This window comes from Cucurbita maxima, unplaced genomic scaffold (assembly GCF_002738345.1).
Source record: "Cucurbita maxima cultivar Rimu unplaced genomic scaffold, Cmax_1.0 Cma_Scf00011, whole genome shotgun sequence".
Lineage (NCBI taxonomy): Eukaryota > Viridiplantae > Streptophyta > Magnoliopsida > Cucurbitales > Cucurbitaceae > Cucurbita > Cucurbita maxima.
The window spans coordinates 1,451,184-1,470,963 of record NW_019272027.1 but is presented as its reverse complement, the minus strand read 5'-3'; the positions used below and the strand labels follow the sequence as shown (position 1 = coordinate 1,470,963).

General features: G+C 36.5%; 4 protein-coding genes across 7 annotated transcripts; all 4 read right to left on the bottom strand.

The window, feature by feature from the left end:
• Positions 1–355: 355 nt before the first annotated feature.
• LOC111486118 (elicitor-responsive protein 3-like) lies at positions 356–3,622 on the bottom strand. 4 transcript variants are annotated; one of them, XM_023133137.1, is made up of 9 exons: positions 3,450–3,622; positions 3,151–3,261; positions 2,936–3,040; positions 2,709–2,835; positions 2,548–2,619; positions 1,052–1,097; positions 659–959; positions 512–558; positions 356–382 (listed from the first exon to the last, which is right to left on the bottom strand). In XM_023133137.1, exons 2-8 carry the CDS (start codon positions 3,191–3,193, stop codon positions 521–523), a joined length of 732 nt encoding a protein of 243 aa, XP_022988905.1. In that variant the 5' UTR covers positions 3,194–3,261; positions 3,450–3,622; the 3' UTR covers positions 356–382; positions 512–520. The 4 variants fall into 4 exon arrangements, with proteins under 4 accessions (XP_022988905.1, XP_022988902.1, XP_022988904.1 ...); XM_023133134.1 differs by having other exon boundaries at positions 360–442; positions 659–957; positions 3,151–3,255; XM_023133136.1 differs by lacking the exon at positions 356–382 and adding an exon at positions 387–442.
• Positions 3,623–6,182: 2,560 nt separating this feature from the next.
• On the bottom strand, positions 6,183–11,570 carry LOC111485967 (phosphatidylinositol 3,4,5-trisphosphate 3-phosphatase and protein-tyrosine-phosphatase PTEN2A-like). Its single transcript, XM_023132945.1, has 13 exons — positions 11,437–11,570; positions 10,529–11,056; positions 9,863–9,964; positions 9,720–9,776; positions 9,475–9,540; positions 8,884–9,060; positions 8,694–8,780; positions 8,542–8,606; positions 8,371–8,447; positions 8,088–8,134; positions 7,415–7,545; positions 7,245–7,314; positions 6,183–7,074 (listed from the first exon to the last, which is right to left on the bottom strand). The coding sequence occupies exons 2-13, from the start codon at positions 10,967–10,969 to the stop codon at positions 6,556–6,558; spliced, it is 1,839 nt and encodes a 612-aa protein (XP_022988713.1). The 5' UTR covers positions 10,970–11,056; positions 11,437–11,570; the 3' UTR covers positions 6,183–6,555.
• A 693-nt stretch (positions 11,571–12,263) lies between these two features.
• Positions 12,264–15,094, bottom strand: LOC111486001 (low-temperature-induced cysteine proteinase-like). Its single transcript, XM_023132987.1, has 5 exons — positions 14,448–15,094; positions 13,809–14,044; positions 13,595–13,735; positions 12,741–13,193; positions 12,264–12,662 (listed from the first exon to the last, which is right to left on the bottom strand). The coding sequence occupies exons 1-5, from the start codon at positions 14,956–14,958 to the stop codon at positions 12,561–12,563; spliced, it is 1,443 nt and encodes a 480-aa protein (XP_022988755.1). The 5' UTR covers positions 14,959–15,094; the 3' UTR covers positions 12,264–12,560.
• A 1,660-nt stretch (positions 15,095–16,754) lies between these two features.
• Positions 16,755–17,299, bottom strand: LOC111486206 (protein RALF-like 4). The gene has a single exon (XM_023133247.1). It carries the CDS (start codon positions 17,233–17,235, stop codon positions 16,870–16,872), a length of 366 nt encoding a protein of 121 aa, XP_022989015.1. The 5' UTR covers positions 17,236–17,299; the 3' UTR covers positions 16,755–16,869.
• Between the last annotated feature and the right edge of the window lie 2,481 nt (positions 17,300–19,780).

The following is a 19,780-nucleotide window of genomic DNA, read 5'->3' as shown; positions in this document are numbered from 1 at the left end:
AATTATTATAAGATTCATAGTTCAATCGTTAGCTTCCATTTTTGAACTAAAAAGAAATCAATAGAGAAAGAAGTATGTGTGCATGAGTATAAGTTGTTAACAACAAGAATCACGGCCTCGTTGCCGAGTGATATCAAGAATGATCGGGGTATGTTGCTCTACTTCATCAAGAACTAAATCATCCAAAATACTCAAGATTCTCTCGGTTGGATGAAAGTTCCACCTTGGCTAATTTAAGAAATGATCATAGGTTTATAATCAATGAATACAATCTTCATTAGTAGCCTTTTGGGGAAGTCCATAGCAAAGCAATGAAAGCTTATACTCGAAGTGGACTATCATACCATTGTGGAGAGTCGTGTTCATCTAACACTCTCATCTCCTAAGAAAAAGTGGTATCCAAATTATTCGATTTCACGACCAAAACCACGGGTCAAAAAATCTACAAATATATATAAATATATTAGCAGAAGTTTCTATACAACTTATGGAAAGATCATTGAGAGCCAACCTTGAGATTTCAATACTGTGGTGGGGGATAAACTCCAGGATAAGGGCCTGAGACAACAACACACACACACACACAGAAGCAAGTTTTAGTTGCATTATGATTCCATTTAACAGAGCTTTTAAAATGTTGAATTAGACGTAAACGTACCTGGAGGATAGAAGGGTGAGGCTTGTGGATGCAGTGGGTATGGAGCGGGAGGATAAGCCGAGGAAGGCGGCGGGTATGACGACGGAGGATACCCCGATGGAAACGGGGAGGAATACATGGATGTTTGATATGCTCCATTGTTGGGTGGGTAAGAAGGAAAGGGAGATGAAAATGCATAGGGTGTAGGAGGATGAGGGTAGGCTGTAGGGTGTGCCGATGGCATTGTGGCGTACATGGCAAGTTGGGATGGCGGAGGCGCGTGAAAGGGCGGTGCCGACGGTGCAAAATTTGCTGGTAGTCTCTACAACCAAAACAGATAGGTGGGAATCTTATACTATCAGTAATGGATTGTTTTTGACCAGTAACTAAAGGCATAATACAAATATCACTTACATCGGCAGTTGCAAAATGAAGAATCAATCGTACTTCCCCAGCATGTCTACAATAAGGTGAAAGTGAATGTTAAAGTTTTTGATTATGGATTCATGGGAAATGACGTTTTTCGTTCTGCTCGGTGAGATATCAAAAAGAATAATAACGAAAACGAACAAATGATCCAGACAAATCATGAATAACAACGATCGCTTTTAGTTCAAATTGCGTTTGACAAGAACATAGAAGAAATGCAATGTGAATCTCGAAAAGAAGTCCGCACTGTGCTGTGTAGGCCAACTCTTCAAGTTGATAAAGAAAGTCGATTTTCATTCTAAATGAACCAAAATGAAAAGAAATCAAAACCGTCGCGGATTCATAGTCAAATGAAGGTTATTGTAAAAGCCCAAGCTCACCGCTAGCAGATATTGTCTTTATTGAACTTTCCTTTTCGAGCTTCCCCTCACGGTTTTTAAAACAGACGCTAAGGAGAGATTTCCACACCCTTATAAAGAATGTTTTGTTCCTCTCTCCAACCTAATCCACCCCCTTCGAGGCCCAACGTCTTTGCTGGCACTCGTTCCATTTTTCAATCGACATGGGAATCCCCAATCCACTCCCCTTTGGGGCCCAATGTCCTGTTGGCACACCACCCCCCTTCAAAGCTCAGCCTCCTCGCTGACACATCACCCAGTGTCTAGCTCTGATACCATTTGTAACAGCACAACCCCACCATTAGTAGATATTGTCCTCTTTGAGTTTTCCCTTTCGAACTTCCTCTCAAAGTTTTTAAAACATGCCTGCTAGGGAGAGGTTTCCACACCCTTATAAAAAATCCTTTACTCCCCTCTCCAACCGAAGTGGGATCTCACAATCCATCCCTTTCAGGATCAACGTTCTCGCTTACTCATTCCCTTCTCCAAACGATATAGGACCCCCCAATCCACCCCCTTTGGAGCCCAGCATCCTTGTTGGCACACCGCCTTGTGTCCACCCCTTCGGGACTTAGCCTCCTCGCTAGCACATCGCCCAGTGTCTGGCTCTGATATCATTTGTAACAGCCTAAGCTCACCACTAACATATATTGTCCTCTATTAACTTTCCCTTTCGACCTTCCTCTCAAAGTTTTTAAAACGCGTCTGCTAAGGAGAGGTTTCTACACCCTTGTAAAGAATGTTTTGTTCTCCTCTCCAACCGAAGTGGGATCTCACAACCCACCTCCTTCAAGGCCCAACGTCCTCGCTGAAACTCGTTCCCCTCTCTAATCAATGTGGGATCTCACATTTATTGAGTCACACATTCACCCTCACGTAGGAAAATATTAGCTTATATGGGAGAAATTTCTCTGTAAGATAGGAAGGCAGGTCACAAGAAGGGGTGATGGCTAAACCGAACTCAATAGCTATACTAACATCCTAACCTTGAAAACATGGAAAATCCCTGAAAGAACAGTAATTCGCTAGCAAGTAAAAGCTTCAGGGAAAATTATATCAAACAAATTCAAAGCCATATCATACCTGCCAGTTTTTGTTTGAAGTGACCATGTGCTATCATCATAACCTTCTGCTAGAACCTTAGCCAGTTGAATTCTACAAAACAGAACATTCAAAACTCAACACTCAAATGGAAAACACGAACACAAGTTCAAACAAAAAGGAAGAAAGAACATAAATCTTACTTTCCATTGCCAATGAAGTCATCATAAGTAACTGTATTGCTATTCCAAACAGTAACATTAATCTCTCTAATCCCTTCAATTAGAGAGAACACAAATTTCTCTTGGAATATAGGATTTCTGCCACCATCTATACATACAATGCCAATCAAATTCACATTCAGTTCATGTTCATCTTCTTAGATCTAACCAAATTAAACACAACCAACAAGGGAAATCCTAAACATAACCTGTACAAGTGGTCGTGCGGAAATTGGTGCTACCATATTCAAGGCACACATACGAATCCTGCCTTGAAATCCATTCCGTATCTTTCAACTTTGTGCATCCAATAACTGACCCAAAATAACATAAACAAACGAAATCAACTTCATATTTCATTTTGGAGGGAAAGATTGATCAATAATCATACACAATTTTAAGAAACAGAACTAAACAGACATACCGATGACTTCAAGAGCTTGACCCTGAATGGAATATATCGACATAGAAGAATCAACAAAAGATAATGGAGCGGGATTTTCTAAAGTCGACTTCGCCCTAAATTGTTCTGTTTCTTCGACCCACGAAACAAAACCAAAAAACGAATCAAATTCACAGAACAGAATAGAATATTCACAAGATTCTTGAAACCTACAAAACAATGAACAATCAAATCGTATTCCAGAAGCTCCCTTTTCACAAAACCAACAAATAATCGAGATATATAGAAGACGGTAATTAAAGGAAAACAGAGGATTTTACATTGAATATAAGAAATAGAAGACGGAGTTCGAGGCGCGTGCTGGGTTCTTGGAGGAAACAGAGATGAAGAGACCCAAGAAATCGTTGGGCATCGAAGAAGGAAGTTGCGGCCCTGCCTGAGTCTCCTCTCGTGTCTATATAGCCGCCATTCGAGGGACCTTTCCCCCTCTGCATCTCTCTTTCTCAATTAGAAAGTTCTTATGCTTATATTTATTTCTTAAATTATATTTAAATGTCATCTTAGTTTATTTATGTAATTTTTTTTTAATATATGATTAAGATAATTGAAATTTTATTATCATTTATCTAAAATATTGGGACGAATATGTTATTATTATTATTATTATTTATTTATTTATTTATTTATTTATTATTATTATTTTGGTAAGAAATTGCTATGTTTTTAATTAATTATTAAAAAATGATATATTTCGCTCACAATAATTAATAGATAAAGTTAAAATTTCGAAAAAAAATGTAAGGATAAAATGCATGATATTGCTATAATACTTTAATCAGCCTGCTACAATCAACCTCGTATTTTGAATTGAATATACAAGATTATTACATCATGTTAAGTAATATCGTAAAGTAAAATGCATGTGATTTTAAAAGCATTTCTTTATTTTATCTTAGGCAAGGCATACCTGACACTGACGGGGCATCGACATTAGGACCATAAGATATTTCAAGCCGACATCGTAGGCTAGTCTACAAGGTCTATAATCTAGAGCTCTGATACCAACGATAACAACCCTAGATTTTAGCTGCCTAAAGTTGTTACTGTCATCTTAGTCTAAGATCATATGCGTAATTCAAAAATGGAATTAGGTTGTTTAACACATCATTCAAAAATGAAATTAAAAACGGCACCGAAAGAATTTAAAAATATGAAATGTAAAACAATCTATTCTAACTTAAGTCTAGGAATTTAAGTATGCTTCTATCCTATGCAAGCCAGGGTCTTTACTTTGTGATGTCACCGTCAACCGTACATGAGTGTCTTACCTTTACATTAAAAAATGATATAACACACGACCTGAGTATTTCAAAGAATACTTATTAAGTGAACCCACTATAGGGGTCGTAAAAATGCAAATACATTCAATAATGCTCTATGGACCTATTATTAAAACATTCTAGGGGTGGCATCCATTTGAGAATAACTTGGATGTATAATACTTCTCTACACACGATCCACATGTGCAAGTGTGAATTTCCAGGCAGTTCACACCCCACTTGAGCCCATCATCATCGATCTAACTATCTGTAGCAATGTCTAGAGGTCAGCAAACCCCTGAGTGTCATGCTCAACATGATCACTATCATCATCATAGCGTACGCGTCTGTACTCATCATCATAAAAGGGCAAGTGTCCCAATGCTTAATTATATACAAAAATGCATGAGGTCCCTCTAATTTCTCTTCTTTGAACCGTCTTGATGACATAACCCTAGTCTCATCTTGTATTACTATTAGTAATACATGCGCGTTAACTATCCGTCTAAACATCATCATTAATCTTTTATAGGGTTGTGCCCTAGGTCGATTTCTCGACAAAATGCAATATGGCATTCATAATATGCATCTTAACTTAATATGGAAACAACGTCATACTAAGGGATCATCATGCTTCGTAATTATCATACATCATCATTATACATCTACAAATACACCAAATCACCATAACACGTCATCGTCATGCATTGTCATCATACATCGTCAAATACATTATAAGCACCATAAAACATCATCATACATCATCATATAGCTCATACGTCGTAACTCATACATCATCATATAGCTCACACGTCGTAATTCATACATCATAAGTCATAATTATAAACCGTACATAACACATGTCCGTAGGCACGTGACATCATACAACAAACAAGTATCTAGCCTATCCTATAGTAAGGTCACTTATATGGTTGGCCATAGACGGCATTCTCCCTAATTTAATAAACGTTATCATTCCTTGAAAGCTACTCCAAATGTCGTTGGGGTTCGTTTCCTATTAGATCGTTCGACATATTTCGTTAATTTTTCACAATTTAATAACAATTCCATTCGAAATTTGTGAAATACAGCATTAAAACGACCTCGGTTACCTTAACTAGGGTTAAAAACAAGTTTGGGAGGGCCGTAACAGTGAAAATTGGGCTAAAATTTGAGAACCCGAGCCGAGCCGTGAAGCCGAGGGCTTATTTTTGCTGCAGGTTGACACATGGCACAGCAGGAGTGAGGCACGTCACAACTTAACTCTCGGGTTGAGGCGCGGGTCGAGGTGCGGTTTAGGGTCAGACATAGGTATTCCAACCTCCTAACATAGTATCTAGTCCATACATAAATCGGGGCAGACATAGGTATTCCAACCTCCTAACATCCTTCTAGAGGTAAAATTGGTATTAAATTATAAATCATACATATCCACACATCATACATGCAAACCGAAAGTGTGGTCAATCCTAAAATGTCATAATCCTAACAAAGCATTCAAATCAATCAAAGTCAAATTTTACCTAGCGAAAGTCCTAAAACATGCGTTGAGATAAACCGTCATTAAATCATAATTCAAGGCTTAGCTAACCCATTTCTCATGCATAATTATAGCCGTATCCGAGTCGATAACTACAAGTATTTCTTTCTTAAAAATCCAAAATAGCCATAGAGTTAGTTAGTATACATACCTTATAAAACATCACCCATAAAAATTGCCTAGCAAAGAACAAATAGCTAAAACAATTAATCTTTATTTTGTTTGTCTGAGATCCACATGGCCAAAAGCACACTACAAGATAAGACGAGATGATTTAGCAAATTACAAGCCAAAAAGACTGAAACAAACAAGGTCAAGCAGTCTTCTGCACTGAGCTTTATTGAACTTCATAGAACAGTATCATCTTCAAAAGAAAATAACTTTTGTTTTTTTCACATGCTTTCCAGTTTCATGCTATATCAATTCAATAATAAACCAGATACTGAGAGACTTCGAATTTACAACCCAAATGAATGAATCTTAAAGCTTCACCTGCAGCACGGTCTTTATGTACAGAGGATGGCCGTGGCTCAGGGCGAACAATACCCAACAACAACACCACCTCGTTTACTCACTCTCGTAGTCTTCGTCGTCCCCAAATGTGAAAACAGAAGCATCAGCAGCCATTGCCTTGAATTCACTTTCTGAATTTGGAATTTCTGAGAGGGAATCAGATCTTTTGACTCCATCGCCTTTTCGGTCACTGGCTGCTGGAGCAGCCTGTTTAGCTCCACCATCTCCCAGGGAAACTTGCTTTGTCGCATGTGATAAACTCGCAGCATCGTCGGATGAAGTCGCACTCGTTTGAGATTTAGATGTCGTCTTGACAGCTGATGCTTCAGACCCTGAACCTGATGCTCCATCCTTGCTCTTTGCAGAACCATCTTCTGATTCACTGTCAGAAAATACATCATCTTTCTCATTAGTTACTGATTTTCTGTTTTGGTTATCAGAAACTTCACTCCCATCAACTGCAGAAGATTTCGAGCCCGAGCTTTCATCTGATTTCTTGGTCGTATTGTCCACGTTCGGCAACATATCTACTAGAACAACCTCCACCTGAAATCCAGGGGAAGGCAGTTTTCTCTACAGAAAACCAAATAGAGATCTTTCAGAATGTTAAACAAGTAACGACTCCTAAGAAGTGTAACATTGGAAGAAGGTTCGGAAATGGAGAAGAAAACAGAAGGTTCTAAATGCATAGAGTTCCACTTGATCATCATATTACATGAGAAAACATAATCTTCGGAACTCACCTTGTCGAACCCATCAAGATCATTAGTGTAGAGCATTTTCCGATTTTCGGTCATGGTTGTGTTTAGCCAACTGAAAATAAAACGGACCAGGTAAAATCAACTGATTTCCTTGCACACCACTAAATGAAACCAAAGAAGCAGAGCATTGGATTAGGTTTCAGATCATATACCAATAGAAATCTCCTTGGCGATCATGGAAATGAACCTTGAAGTCCCCGCACAACTCAGCTAGACCAGGCTCCCCGGGTAAGGCGAATACCATTATCCCCTTTTTTGGAGCAGTAAACCAAAAATCTTCTGGCTAAAGATAGAAACTACGTTAGTGAAACTATTAGATATTATTAACTGCCATTTTCATCATCTTCATTACGAGGATCACTAATAAGTGGTCTTATTCTTTGATCGTAGTCTTCAATGTTTTTCTAATGTTAGGCTAACCTACTGTAACACCATTACACTACTATAAAATAGATTAGCAGTCTTTTATTTCTAAGAAAACAAGAATGTACAATAAAATGACGTTTGTTATTTTACAACACGAGGCACAAACTCCAAGTCTCAGTGCTCTACTCTCATGGAGAGTGAACCTCTTATGAACAAAAATGAAGCAAAAGCCTAGAAGTACAGGTTTCAGATTTGCCTCAAGCTATACGTCTGTTTAAAATATTGTTCCAAGCAAGAAGTTGTAGGAATTCTATGAATATCTCAATTTCGAAATATAGAACTTGGATGCTAGACAGACCTAGAAAATCTTTGACCGATAATATCAATAATCATGAACTAGATTCATAACTGGAGGTTATTCAAAGTTCCCCCTACTATATAAAATAATCAAATACATACCGACAGATTCTTGGTTCTTTGATGTGTTTTAGTGGAGAACAGAACACCTGCCAATTAGGGAAATAATTAGAGAAAACTATTAGCAGTATCAGTACTCAGATGTTCTAAAGCCCGGTCATTGTTGCAAGCTACGCTTAAAGATGACTTAAAATCATAAAAAAAACATAAAAGTGACAACGATCGCAAAAAAGAGAAAAGAAAACAAAGTTGAGGACAAGCATTACACCATATATTAATAATCGGAATAGAACTCCTTGGCTGAACAGAGAATTAGGAGATATACCATTATGGTCAGATACAGTAATGGAAGGCCTGATCCAATATGGACATCTGTGGAGACGAAACCCTCTAAGTACACAACTGCAGAAAATTTAAAGTGAACATGATAACTGTAAGGGAATACTAGTAATTGAGAACTAGGAAGGATATTAGAGTCATATGGAAAGAATAATACCTGCGGCCAGGAGGATTTTCTCCATTGAAGTAGGTTAAAACACGCTCAAAATATTTGACATACCTCTAGAAAGATAGAAGTAGATACTATTTTAGAAGCTTTTGACAAATGAAAAGACTAGATACAAAATCCTCAAGGAAATTTTCACTTACAATCTGACTTGGTAAGACCAGGCCTTTGCCATCGAAACACCTTCTCTGGTTGTAGTATTCAATAGATTCTTCAGCTGTTGGAAAGAACTGCCAAAGATGTAGGCAGGTGAAAATCAAGAAAAAACAACATAATTAAGGAACATCTTTCATAACTTCCTCAAATTTTCAGATATAGACAACAAATCCAAACCTTCAGAAATAGAAGAAGACTGGAAATCATCAAGCCTGTCCGGGCCATTCCTGCCTTGCAATGCACAACCACAACATTTTCGATATCATCCTTCAACCATGAATACGCACTTTGGCAAAATGATATTATCAATTGAACAGGGGGACAGTTATGGTCATCAAAAGGAAAACAAGCCACCTGAAGAAAGTTCCGAAAATAGTATACATGTCAAGCTTTCTCCTATCTAGTCTGGAAAAAAACAAATAATCTAAAGAAAAACCATGCTTGAAAGTGTCAATTAGAATGATCTCAAAATCTTACGTAGGACAAAAAAAACTAACTGGCTGAACCAGCATGCAGCTTATAAACTACATAATATTCGTTAAAGTAAAAAAACACAAATTTATTCATAGTATTAAAATTTCTACGATCAAGGGAACAGGCTTTTAGGGTTGAGAACCCTAGCGGAACTCCAATTGGTAGTTTTCATTTCAACATACCGAAACTTACTGCTTGTATGCTTCACAAAGTTTCATTGTTAAAAGAATTTGTGACATTATCCAACACCTATAAAACTCAGAAAATCAATGATAATAAGAGATTATCACAAACCTTTCCTTCAAATAATGACGCATCATATAGCCTCTCGGAACAAAGATTGTATACTTTGTATTTTCCCTGAAGATAAAAATGAGAACACAAAACATGAAAAAATGAAAGCACAAAACTGCAATGCAGGTCAACCATGGTAAGATGGTCATTTGACAAAGGAATCCAAATGCTAAATAGTAAAAATATGTATCTTTGAGAAAATTAAAAACGGTGTGAATGCATAGCAGGAACAGATCCATCCATACCTTGTGATGTGTTTCAAAGAACTTAATGACTTCTTCCATATGGTTTCTGTAGAAACCCTGCACCGGAACACAAAAATATTATAATATCATTTATATAGAAAATAATCTAATCAAGTCATACAACATGGGTAACATCAAATAACCTCAACATATCCGAAAAACCCTGAGCTCATGTCACCCGCAGGGAAACCCATTGCAATGATATTTTCAGTAATATAAGTCATGTCCAAATCAAATCCACCTTCCTGGAAAAAGAGCAACCATATAACCCTAATAAATAAGAGCAAACACATAAAAGATGCAGGGAATAATGTAACCAGCACTGAATAGTAATCTCCACATATTATATCAAATTTGGTATGGCAAACAAACATACATCTGTTTTTTCCGTTACCCATATTAACTTATCAAAAAAACAGAAAAATGAGACATAATGTACGTACTAAAATGTCTGCAGATTACACATACTGGTTCGATAAATGCTATTACTCATATAACAGCTGGTCTTATTCCAACAGTAATAACTGCTGCTTGAGGTCCAAAAATTGTATTTTCTTCTTGCATCAAGAAATTAAACATGCCAAGATGCAACTAAAGACAACGTTATGCAACCACAACACGTATCCACAAAGACTGGAAACATAAAAGTTTCCTACAACTGATTCTAAACTAATTAGGATCTGCCGAACAAAGTGTAAACCTCAATCCTTTTATAGCACAAAAAAAAAACACCATGTACATATATCATTAGCGGTAAAAACTTATAATATGGACACATAAGAAACAAGCTGATTGTATGGTTCAAAAACCTGGTATCTTCGCTTGTTTTGGGAGACAACATGACGCGCTTTAACTTGAACAGCCTTTACAGCACTCTTTGAAGAGTCAACCAACCCTCTTGTAATTGATCCAACCAAACTGGGTTGGGCAGGTTTAGAAGTGGCATCTGGGGAATCATTAGGTGCAGCAGATTTTGGAGATAAATTCAAGCCTAAGCCACTAGTAAAACGAGCAAACGCTGACTTCCCAGCATTTTCAGTCGTGCCATCTGGTGAAGCTGACTGTGGTTGAGAAATTTTCAAGTTCTTAGCCCATGAAGTTATGCCAGAAGAAGATAGCTTAGATGGTGCCTCACGTGCCACATTGTCCATTCCAGAGGAAGCAGGAGCCTGAGGATGTACTTCTGGAAATTTAGTAGCCGAGGAATGAACAGTAGGTGACGGTGGGGAATCAGTAGATTTTGGATCCATTATGTGAGTCGAGATATGCCAGATTTGAAGATAGCGTCAAGAACCCCACAAAAGCAGTACCCCTTCTGAAGAAACTAAATATAGGAACTGCAGGATAAAGCATAATTATAACATTTGAGTTCTCAATGATTGGATGCATCTCAAAACGATCATCTTGGATAGTGCGAAAGGGAAGATCCTCAATAAATAAAGAGAAAGAAATACATAACAAGCAATAAAATAATCGAAGAGCAATAACACTCCCTATGAAAGAATTCATTTCACAACAGACCCTCATTCAAAAAGAAACCCAAAACAGGCGATAAACAAAAATTGAAGATACAATTCACAGATAAATAAAGAACAGGGCAAGAAAGAAGGCATCGATTAAAGCAATAACATCTCAAGATCCAACCAATTAAGAACACTGAAGAAGTAAATAAGTAAAACCCTGAAATGAACCTAGCCAGAGAGAACGGGAATCTAACCCAGAAAAACACCGGTAGCTGACCAATCCCAGCGTGATCAGGTGCAAAATTTTCAAGGAGAGATGTGGATTTAGGGTTTCGAATGTGGGAGGGGAGGGGGGACGAGGGAGCTGGTGCAGTGAAACTGAAAATCGCCGTGGCTTTGAAGGTATGGGTTAAAGGGTCATTTCATTTTAAGATATGGTCTCCCAGTCAACGCATCGTGTGGTGGCGATTTGGCGTTGGCGATACTCGGTGAATCGGACGGTTGAGGAGAATGTGAGTGATAATGAAATGAAGGCCGTTGGATTAGATTACTGATGATTTTAACCGTGGGATAGCTTCGTTCTTTTTTAGGGTCTTCAGTTACTACATTTTCTTGCATTTATTTGTTTATGTTACGATTTAAATGCCATCGTGTTTCAGTTTCGATTCCAAATTTGTCCCAACATTTTTTCTTCCTTCCTCCTTTATTTTTTTTTTTAATTTCTCATTTTTTGTGTTTTATCGTAATATAATTTTTATTTTAACGTCTGCCCTGTAATTTGATTATGAGATCAGAGATTCAACTTAATTTGATCCTGAAATCTGATATAAGAGATTCAAATATTGACACGAAATCTTATCAAGAGGGTAAGGATCCAAATATTGATAATCTTATCGAGAGGGCAAAGATTCAAATCATTCAAATCTTGTTCAAATGTTGTTAGGTCAGAGATTCAAATCTCGATCAACTATCAATCAAGAGGCCAGAGATTCAAATTTTGATAAGTAATCTCTGATGAAACGGTTCCGGTTACAAATATTGATGAAGTAAAAATAATAATAATAAAAGTTTAAATTGCAAATTTGATCGAAAGCATATATCAACCACATGAAGAGATTGACATAAATATACAATTTATATTCAAAGCATCAGAGATGAAGTTTGATGCAAGTTTTCAGCGGAAGAAACTTTATGTACAAAGTCATCATGAAACGTTTGAAAGCAGAAGCGGTAATAACACAAAATCAAAGTTCAATAATGTAAAAACAGGAAAAGCTCCACAAGAGCAAACGTATATGTAAAAAAGCTTCAACTTGCTTGTCATTATCTTTCTGTACTCTCATCCCCATGTCCTCTTTTGACAAGAATTTCAGACCTCTCAAGCACCAATGGACATCTTGCCAAGCTTCTGAACGCAGCCCCTGTTATATTTAGCAGGAACGCGCTTCAGCAGTTTGACTCCGGTCGTGCTGCCTTTGCTCTGCAATAACATGAACTTGGATGAGTTTACACATTCAATTATGAGCATTGCCTAGAAAAACTGTGTCATTTGACTTACCTTCAGGCAAGTTCCTGCATCAAGGTCACAGATGGGGTATTCATGGGGGCAGCAACTGTAATGGTCGTCGCAACAGGTTGCAGACTCGAGCGGGCAGCATCCCCAACCAAAGCAGGTACTTCCATACTTATAGATACAGCAACAGGTTGTTCCTTCCTGGCACGAGAAGTATTCGTCGCATTGATTCGGGGGACTCACAGGGGATGGCGGAGAAGGGGCAGGTTTTGGTGGGTTCTTTCCTGTCTTGGTGGGGTATGAAGCCTCTATGGCTATACCACACTTGCCTGTGGTAATGTTGCCCACATTCCTCTCCAACTTGATATAACCATTCTCTCCCCAGTTTTTACCCCATGAATTCCTCACAATCCAATAATCTTTTCCATCTTCTGTGCCATATCCAACAGCAACAACACCATGATCCAGTTCGGTTCCACAAAGTCCGTTGAAGACACCCTAAATGATGCATAAACATAGATCGTCTTCAAAACAATCGCACACCACATCGAACTATGATCGTCTTAAAAAAAACACACACAAGCACACACACAGAGCCCTGAATGATGTATAAACACAAAACGTCTTTAAAACACGAGCAAAACACACGGACTTGAGAAATACACCCAAACAGGAGACAACACCATGAATGATGCATAAAGACAGATTCGAAGGAAGTGCTTAAAAATGGTTTCACTTGAAAAGGCATTCCAAACAAGTCCGTCTTTACAACGCACACACAGCAGAATATGATGCTCAAATAAGAATTCAAAACAGATCAAATTTCCCAAGTCAGAGATGTTAAAACCATAGATTTGTGAAGCAACATTGAGGAAGTTGTTCAAAGTTAAAGAAATTACTGATTGGTAAAGTTGGAAGGCCCTGCCGCCAGCTTCAATGGCAACACTAACAGGTTGATTAGCCACAGCCTTTTTCAAGGAGCTCTCATCATTCTCAGGAACATCTTCATATCCATCTATGGTTACAGCTTTAGAATTTCTCTGTTCAACCAACAAAATCAAATTAGGATTTTGGTTACAAAAAATGAATCAAACAAAGCAGTTCAAGACGAACCCGGTTGGGATCGCAAGTGCCATCTCTGCCCTTGTAAGGGTAATCTTCCTCAGTGTCAATTCCACCATTGTCAATGATGAACTGGAAAGCATAGTCCATAAGACCACCATTGCACCCCATGTTATATGATCTATCACAGTCTACAAGCTCCTGCTCCGACAGAGAGATCAATTCACCGGTGGTGATTTGATTTATTCCTTCCACTGCAGCAACTGTTGAGAAAGCCCAACAGCTCCCTTCATTCAAAACATAATCCAGTTACGTTAATGATCCATGAAAATCTGTAATAGAAAGGTTATTAGTAAAACAATCCTATGAGACAAAAGGTTTCTTGGAAAATAAGTTTTCCTCGAAAAGTTTATAGTGAGTTTTCTGATGTGATCGATAATCATCCACCAGATATCAGAGAACAAATCAAGCTGTTTTTAACAGATACAAATTATTATAAGCGTTATCTAAAAAATCTATTTTAGACAAATGTTTCCTATAAATATGGATCTCGTAACAAATTTCGTGCAAAAGTCAAAAGCTCAAAGACCAAATGAGAAGACAAAAGGAAAACACGTAATTCAATCATCATTTCCATCGGATCAGTTCAACAAAAATGGTGCAAAGAAAGGGAGGGGGAAAAAGACTCACCACACTGTCCTTGATCTTTAACATCCGTAACAGCGCCCTTCTTCCTCCAATCAACATGATCCGGCAGATCATCGCCAAGCGTGATCGCATATCTACGACTCTTAGTGGCGGAGAGGCGGTTCTTTCGGGACAATCGACCGCTAAGAAACATGGCGCGATACTCCTCGTTGGAGAGATCGGCAAAACGGTTCAATCCAACCTTATAACTCCGCGATTCCCTGTTATGTTCATCGATGAACCTGAGATTATCCTTGAAAATCTCAAACCGTCTCTCCTTCTCGCCAAGAGCGTTGTAAGCCTTTCCATTGTGAACCAACCACGACTCGTACAGAGCCGCAACCTCCTCATCGGAGCGGTGAGGGGATCCGATTTGGACATCCAAGTGGTGTTTAGCGTTTTCATCGATGATGGAAAAGCTGGATGAATCAGAAGCCAATGAAGATGAGGAAAAACATAGGAAGAGCGCTAGAAAGGCGACGATGGAGAAGGAGAAAGTGGTGGAAATCGCCATGTTTGGTGGATTGGGCAGAAAGGAAAATGGGTGTGAAGGGAAAGTAAAGGGGATTCGTGAATATAAATAGGAAAGTTTGGAAGAAGAGATGGGATTGGCAAAACAACGCCCGAAATTACAGAGAATATTTGCAACTTCGAATCTGTTTCAAAACTACGCTTTTAGCCATTGGTGGGGGACAGACAGTCGCATCTTTGAAATCTGCTATTTTAAAATATTCTAAATTTTTAATTTCCCAATTTTTTAATTTTTTAATTTAAAAAATTTAAATTTATTACACAAAATTAAAGACTAAAAACCTTCTATGTTTGATTCTTTTATTTTTTTTTTTTTTTTTGTTGGACTTATTTTAAATATGGGAAGATATTGAATGATCAAACATGGAAGGTCGGTCGATATTTATGATAAACTTGGTTGAAATAAATTTCAATTTTGATTTAATTTTTTAAGAAGAATCATCCGAAAGAATAAATTATTCGAGTTTCAATTTTTTTTCTTTTTGAAGAATTATCAAAAACGAATATTATTTTTTATTAGAGTTAAATTCATTAAAGAAATTCGATGGAATTATTTTAATATTTTAGATTCATTAAATACTTAATTATTTTTTATTATATGTCACACTCTCTATTTGTGATGTCATGGGCGCCTTACCTTATTCAATCATGCTTTTGTGACCTATCTCTAGCTCATCTAGGGATGGCGTTCAGTCTCAAACAAATTGAATGTGTATTATTTCCCTACACACGACCCACAAGTGCGAGTGTGAATTCCCAAGGCGCTCACACACCTCCTGGACTCTCTGGTAATGACGTCTAGAGACTAGTGGAACCCCATTGTGTCATGCTCCCCATTATGTCATATTAAGCGCGTCCGCACTTATCATCTCTAGGGGAAGTATCTCTATGCTTATGCATGAGGTCTCTCTAAATCCATCCTATCATCTCTTCTGACACAACCCTCTAGTCTCATCTCTTTGTTACATTAAGTAACAAATGCTCGTTTGATATTTATATTAATATTATTTTCATGCTCTTAGGGTGGTGTTTTATGTCGGTCTATCGACATGATGCAATATGACACGCATCATTATATAACATGCTTAATATGGAAAACATCAACATATTAAGACAAACGTCATGCAATCATCATACTCATCATATCGTCATAATACTATGCGCGTTCGTACTCATCATCTCTAGGGGAAGTAGCCGTATGCTTATGAACATACAATATTCATGGTCCTTTTAAATCCATCATAATGTCTCTTCTGACACAACCCTCTAGTCTCATCTTCTTTGTTGTAACACATACTCGTGGATATTTATATTAATATCATTTTCATGTTCATCTTCTTTGTTACTCTAGGTAACACATACTCGTGGATATTTATATTAATATCATTTTCATGCTCATCTTCTTTGTTACTCTAGGTAACACATACTCGTGGATATTTATATTAATATCATTTTCATGCTGTTAGAGTTGTGTCCGAGGTCGATCTAACGACATGATGCAGTATGCCAATCATTATCTATGTTACATTGAAAACATTACACAATATTTTTTAAAACTTACATTGAAAAAGCTAATATTTTAAAAAATATGAACAATGGTTTTTCATTAAATTTAGTTTCACATTGAAAGAACAATTAGAAGATTAAAAATAGCATATTGAAACCAAGAACATAACCTTTTCCAATCCAAACATGGATTTAAAAAATTAAAATAAAAAAATAACTAAAAACCCATAAGATCAATCCATTATAATAAAATAAGAGAATTCAATTTAACAAGACAATATAAAAGAAGAAAAAAAAAATAACCAAAATAAAATTCAAGGGGACCAATCAGATCAATCCGATATGATAAAAGCAAGGTCAACCAATTCAACAAGCATCAAAACTTTGTTTAATCGGTGAATCGAGCACATCCAGTGATAGCAGCACAACCGCGACGATAAGGATTAATCCTTCTCCGCTTCTTGCAATCATAGTAGGAGGAACCACGACGGCCGCAAGGGATATTATTCTTACTAAGTGCATAGTAGGTCAAAAACCTCTTGCGAGCTTCAGTATTATAGGCAAATCCATATTGGAAAAGTTGTCGACGACTATCTTCAGTCATGGATTCGGAGGAGTCTCCACCAAAGAAGCTATATTTAGAATTATCGTCAACGAGAGATGAATCGTAGGAGGTTTCATGAAAGGCAACGGAGAACGGAGCAACGACGGCGAAGACGAGGAGGAGAAAGAGGCAGATCTTCATTGTTTCCATGTTTGTGAAAATGTGTGAGATGATACTCTTGGTTTTGGTTTCTATTTTTCCCCCTTCTTTTATTGAGGGAAGGAATGGTTATTTATAAACGGTTTAGATAAAAACTCTGTATACAGTTGGTTATTTATAAACCGTCTAAATAAAGATTCAACTTTTTTTTACTCTTTCCTTTTCCGGTAAAAACGCCTAATTACCAATATTAGAATTTCTTACTTCCTACAAAAACAAATTAAAAAAATAAAAGGTTTAACCAAATTTAATTTCATTAGAGATATGTGATTGGAAGATGTCTTATTTTATTAAATAATATTAATTTTGTTATAATTATTTAATTTTAAATTAGAGATTAAATGAACGTTTTAAAAAATCACAGTGAATAATTTAAATAGTTGCAATTACTTAGGCTGTCAATAATTTTATATGAATTATAGTAAAAGAATAGCCCAATGAATCTTAAATTAAAAATTAAGAATATAATTATTAATCGAATAAAAATAAAGAATATAATTGTTAACCGAATTAAAATAAATAAAAAACATAATTTAGGATAAATTGGTGACACCCGTGTGAGCTAATCAGGTAAGTGGCCTGATTATCGACATGATTATATTTGATGTTAAAACATGTCATGTGACTCTGCACGTGTCATATATATTGGTATATGTATGTTATAATACGTGAATTGTATGATAATTACTTATGGTACGATGTGTTCAATGATATGTTTGAGGTAGGATACGAGAAGGATGCACTAAACATAATGTAATGATAGGAGTAAGATACATTCATGAAACGTTAAAGTTAAATAACGTATCGAAGTGCTATGGATACGAGAGATCGATAAAACAATATGGTTAGGTTATAGGTAGAAAGAGATAAGATTATGATAGATTGATAGAATGATAGCGTTAGGATACGTTCCTGTAAAGTTATGACTATAATAAATATAAAAATGTTAAGACTATGACAAGTTAGAGAACGATATGACCACGAAATGTTTATGATATGATATGATTATGATACAACATGTGAATGGTGGATATATATATATATATATTGTTATATGATATGAAAATGATATGAACAATGTTATGATACGAGATATGTAATAAGTGGCATGTTTATGATATGATACATTGTGATGCGATATGTTATAGTATGATATTTATATGATGAAAATTTTTATGTCTAAAAACATGAAATGATGAAAATTGTTATGTCTAGAAACATGAAATGTTATGATATGACATAGTCATGTAATTTAAATGATATGATGTGATTGGCATAACGAAGAATTAGCATGAAATACAACCGAACGTATGCATGAAATATAAGATAAATGATATGATAAACAAAATGTGAAATGATATGAAAAACGGTATGATAGAGCAGGGTTGTATTAAATGATAATGAAAATGGAAAAAATGTTGGGACCTCTTATTGTGTGGTGTAGGATACCTCTACCCTTCACATAGTACTTACTCATGCATTATTGTATGCTCTAGGATACTCCTACCCTTCTCATAGTATTTACTAGGAAAACGATCATTATGATTATCATAATGCTGAGAATGATCAATTTGTAATCAATTTGTTTAACCTAATGTTGTTGTGACGGTTACTAATTCTAACGGGTGTCCGACCTAAGAAGCTCAGAGGGTATGCTTCTAACGGGTGTCCGGCCTAAGAAGCTCCTAGAGTATGCTTCTAACGGGTGTCCGGCCTAAGAAGCTCCTAGAGTATGCTTCTAACGGGTGTCCGGCCTAAGAAGCTCCTAGAGTATGCTTCTAACGGGTGTCTGGCCTAAGAAGCTCCTAGAGTATGCTTGCACGATAAGTCTCGTCATTGCATTCGCACGTTCTTGTATTTAACCCCAATAGTGAAGTCACTATATTTTTTCAGATTAAGGCAAAGCATTCAACATCGGAACTCGAGACCATGACAATGTATAAGGTAGTCATATTTATTTTCGTATTTTGCACCTAAGTCCATGGCAGTTTCATATTTTGCACCTAAGTCCATGACAGTTTCGTATTTTGCACCTAAGTCCATGGCGGTTTCGTATTTTGCACCTAAGTCCATGGCTATGTCTTAAGTATTCGATAAATGAAAAGTATTTCTCCATTCAATATATAATTTATATCCTTAATTTTAAAGCATATTTGTCAAGAATAATATAATATATACTTCAAAATTAAATTGGGAATGATTTTGTAGAGTTCACAAAAGATATTCACAAAACATATCAATTAGTAAATCATTAATTTTTTCCAATTCAAACACAACTCAAATCTAATTAATCAGACAACAAAACTCCATTTACACATGAATCGAGTTTTCATCGAGCTTAATTATGACATCGAGCTCATTTGGTGATAGTGACACAACCTCAATTTACTGATGAGTCGAGCTTAATCATGACATCGAGCTCATTTGGTGATGGTGACACAACCATGATTAGGATTTACAATACAAAAAAAAAAAAAAAAAAAAAAAAAAAAAAAAAAAAAAAAAAAAAAAAAAAAAAAAAAAAAAAAAAAATTTT